Source organism: Salmo trutta, chromosome 13, assembly GCF_901001165.1.
Source record: "Salmo trutta chromosome 13, fSalTru1.1, whole genome shotgun sequence".
NCBI classification, from domain to species: Eukaryota; Metazoa; Chordata; class Actinopteri; order Salmoniformes; family Salmonidae; genus Salmo; species Salmo trutta.
In genome coordinates this window covers 56,048,533-56,052,441 of record NC_042969.1, presented here as the reverse complement: position 1 = coordinate 56,052,441, position 3,909 = coordinate 56,048,533, and the positions used below count along the sequence as shown (strand labels likewise).

The 3,909-nt window shown below is 43.8% G+C and overlaps 1 protein-coding gene across 1 annotated transcript; it reads left to right on the top strand.

Moving 5' to 3' along the window:
- Nucleotides 1-1,559: 1,559 nt before the first annotated feature.
- cbln20 (cerebellin 20) lies at nt 1,560-3,477 on the top strand. The gene is made up of 4 exons (XM_029770503.1): nt 1,560-1,812; nt 2,236-2,331; nt 2,482-2,622; nt 2,785-3,477. Exons 1-4 carry the CDS (start codon nt 1,614-1,616, stop codon nt 3,210-3,212), a joined length of 864 nt encoding a protein of 287 aa, XP_029626363.1. The 5' UTR covers nt 1,560-1,613; the 3' UTR covers nt 3,213-3,477.
- The last annotated feature ends 432 nt before the right edge of the window (nt 3,478-3,909 follow it).

Here is a 3,909-nt window from a genome sequence, read left to right as displayed (position 1 = left end):
ATTACTTCGCCACCATGGCCTATTTTTTACCTTAACTCCCTTATCTTACCTCATTTGCAGTCACTGTATATAGACTTTTTTTTCTTCTTTTTTCTACTGTATTATTGACTGTATGTTTTGTTTATTCCGTGTGTAACTCTGTTGTTGTATGTGTCAAATTGCATACTTTATCTTGGCCAGGTCGCAGTTGCAAATGAGAACTTGTTCTCAACTGGCCTACTTGGTTAAATAAAGGTGAAATAAAAAATAAAATAAAAGTCTGTTTCTTGAACTTTGTGAAGCATTTATTTGGGCTGCAATCTGAGGTGTAGTTAACTCTAATGAACTTATCCTCTGCAGCAGAGGTAACTCTGGGTCTTCCTTTCCTGTGGCGGTCCTCAGGAGAGCCATTTTCATCATAGCGCTTGATGGTTTTTGCGACTGCACTTGAAGGAACTTTCTATTTTCTTTTCACTTTGTTGGTTACTACATGATTCCATATGTGTTATTTCATAGTTTTGATGTATTCACTATTATTATACAATGTAGAAAATAGTAAATATAAAGAAAAACCCTTGAATGAGTAGGTGTGTCCAAACTTTTGACTGGTACTGTGTGTATATATATATATATATATATATATATATATATATATATATATATATATATTTTTTTTTTTTTATTATTATTATTTTTTATTTTAGTCGGATAAACACTCCAAACAGCCTACCCGACCGCTCGGAGGCGTCCGCATGGTCCTAAAGCACAACGTTGCCTCGTTTTGTATCACATTCCAATGATAAAACTGAGGTTGACAAAAATGCTATTTCAAAATGTGGGGTAGACCTGTCCCCAGTGAAAGTTGCGCCACTGTATAAATCTGTCCACTTAGTTCGCTTAAATAAGTTGCTGATATATAAATATATATATTTTTGTATATATTTTTTATTTATTGTTTAGTTCAGTTTATTTAGTAAATACTTTATTAACACTGATTTTATCTTAAAACGGCATTGTTGGTAAGGGCTTGTAAGTAAACATTTCACTATAATACCTGTTGTATTCGGTGCATGTGACAAATAAAAATTGATTTGATTGGCATTTGCCTCCTTATATAATAAGATAAACAGTTTATGACACGAAACTCCATCTCCACATCATAATTGCTGACCTTGCTCTAGTCGTTCTACCTCAGTCTATTCTCTTTATCAGCGTCATCTGCATTATTCCCCATAGCTTTCCATATAGGAAGATCAACACTGTCACTCATTGGCCCACTGTTCTTATATTCTCCTGGTCTGAGATAAGATTTGTCCCACCAGTCCACAATGCACTGCCATGACAGTAATCTTTTGAACTTATATTTAGAAATCTTTGTATTGATACATAACTGTTTGGAAGAGACTATCACACCCTGACAATCTACTCCCCTTGCCTTCTGCGCTCCCCTCCCAACATGCTATGCTGGGAATGAGTTCACTGTTTTTCACCTCTCGCCCATTGCATCAGGAAAGGGTCCCCTGCCGACTACCTGACACTCTCTCCTCTCCCATTAACATACACAATGAGCAAGTGGAAGCTGCCTGACACCTGAAAACACAGGTAAAGTGTCATTGCAGTTCAATGGGAACTCCATGGTCCGGGTGACAGACAATACCTGTCCCACATATGCAGGACACAAAGCCTGCCACTGCCCAGCCCACAGAGGACAGACAGTGGGAGGTGGCATTTACTCAGGGTTTATAGGCCGAGGTCCTCTCCTGGTGACAGTCTATCCATCCCATCCGACTGTTTGTGAACATCAACTGCCATCTCCAAGCTGCAAAATGAGAGGTGGGCGTCTCTATGGTTTCCTATATGACAGGGAAGCATAACTGCAGATTTAGGCTTCAGAGTGGTTGAATGAGGACAGAGGAGTTAAGCTTTTGGTCTAGAGTAGCCAAGGGGGTGCACAACTCATGTCCTGGAGGGCAGCAGTCCTGCTGCCTTTTGTAAGGGGAAATGGGCTCCGCAAGGGTACAATTATAAATATCACTGGAACACGCTGCTAGATCAGGTAGTCTAGGAAAGATTGAAGTTACATGTTTATACTTTCCCTATTCAAATACAGTCTGTTCGGTTATGAGTAGTGTTGATTCTCTCTGCATGCACCATTTGTCTACGATGGTGTGTGACGCTGCAGGTGTGTGTACAGTATATGGAAGAGTGCATATTGTGGTGTAACTGTGTGCTTTACTCTGCTCTCTTCTCCTACAGCTATCGTACTGCTGTGCTTGCTGGGGGCCGCTCTGGCCAATGAATACAGCTGGAATAGTCCTGGAGAGACAACAAAGGACCCCAAAACAGAGAACTGTAAGGGATAGAGAGAGTAGGAAGGGGAGAAAGGGAGACACTAAACACACTGAGGATGGCAAACAGCGAGGAGTGTTGAGAACCACTGTCTAATCCTTTGTCCTGTCTGTGTGTTTGTCCGTCTGTGTGTGTGTGTCTGTGTCCACACAGTGTGTCTGGCGGACCAGGCCTCCTGCGGCTGCTGCCTGATGCAGAAGCAGATGTGGAGGATGGAGCAGTTCTTCAACATGAGTCTGAACGAGCTGCAGAGGGGCCTGGAGAAGGCAAAGGCCGTGGTCAACAACGTCCGCGGTGAGACCACCTGACCACAACCACTATCAACTTCTATCTCCATTACCACATCAACGCTGGCCAATGTGTTACATTTTGACTGGAAACCAAATGGCTTGCTGTTATTTTGTCTCATTGTATATTCCTTTCTCTAACTTTCTCTCTCTCTCTTTCCATCTGCAGCTAGCCGCAGTGCCTTCTCCGTGGCCCTGACCAACACACGCCGTTGCGAGGGCCCCTTCCGTGAAGCTAAGACCATTGTCTACCAGCACATCTTCGTCAACCTGGGCGAGGGCTACAACAACCGCACCGGCATCTTCACTGTGCCCCGCTCTGGTGTCTACAGCCTGGCCCTGACCGTGTACAGCGACTCGGGTGCCCCCGGCGCCAACCTGGCCGCCTGCGCCAACCTGATGGTGAACATGCGCCAGGTGGCGGGCTGCAGCGAGCAGAACCAGCAGGACCAGGAGGACAGCACCACCACGGTGATGGCCATCCAGCTGCAAGCCGGGGACAAGTTGTCCGTCTCCCTGCCCATCGGATGCTTCCTGTGCGACGAACAGAGCCACTACAACACCTTTTCCGGCTTCCTGCTCTACGCCACCGACTAAGTCTAAGCTGAGGCTGCTGAGACTACCACACCCCACCACCTTCGCCCTGTCTTTAACTCCTTTGCCCAGTCCTGCTTCTGGAAGGGAACTTGGAGCTGGTCCTGAGGCTCTGTGATGAGTGTTTGATCAGAGGCCAGCTCCTCCAGTGAATGTCAATCAGAACCCCATTCATCTTTCTAGGACCAGAACTAGGCTCCCCCCCAGCCTTGACCATCCCCCCAACAACTTTGGGTAAAACTTTGGGTAAAAAAAAAAGCTGTTTGCATGTGTTAGAATTTTTTTGAAAATAAACCATGAATATACAACAAGTACTTGGTCTGTGTTCTTTCCTCTCTCTCTGTGTTAGTGCACTACTGTATTAATACTAATACTAACATTACTTAATGATCCTAAGGGTCCACAAATAGAGACAAACGTTTAATGTACTGGGATGAGTGAGGTAGAAGTACATCCTCTGCGCAATGAAGATAAATGCCAAATGAGCATTTTAGATTTTTTTTTGAAAATGTTTCCATTTATTTTGGGGAGTCAACCGTAGAGGGTTATATTGCCCCTATCTCGTTAACCTTTTCCTTGAATGAATCAAATGTGTCACAAAAGTGACAAATAAACTCAACTCACCTCAAATCACCTTAACTCAACTCACCTTTGTATCTCTATGAATTAACATCAAGACCAAATGTTCACACATTAAAAG

What these genes read in the sequence shown, in the direction of transcription:
- cbln20 (XM_029770503.1), top strand. Translation starts at nt 1,614, where the DNA reads ATGGTCCGGGTGACAGACAATACCTGTCCCACATATGCAGGACACAAA. An exon ending in TCCAAGCTGCAAAATGAGAG is followed by an intron (nt 1,813 to 2,235) that starts GTGGGCGTCTCT and finishes CTTCTCCTACAG; the next exon opens with CTATCGTACTGCTGTGCTTG. An exon ending in CGTGGTCAACAACGTCCGCG is followed by an intron (nt 2,623 to 2,784) that starts GTGAGACCACCT and finishes TTCCATCTGCAG; the next exon opens with CTAGCCGCAGTGCCTTCTCC.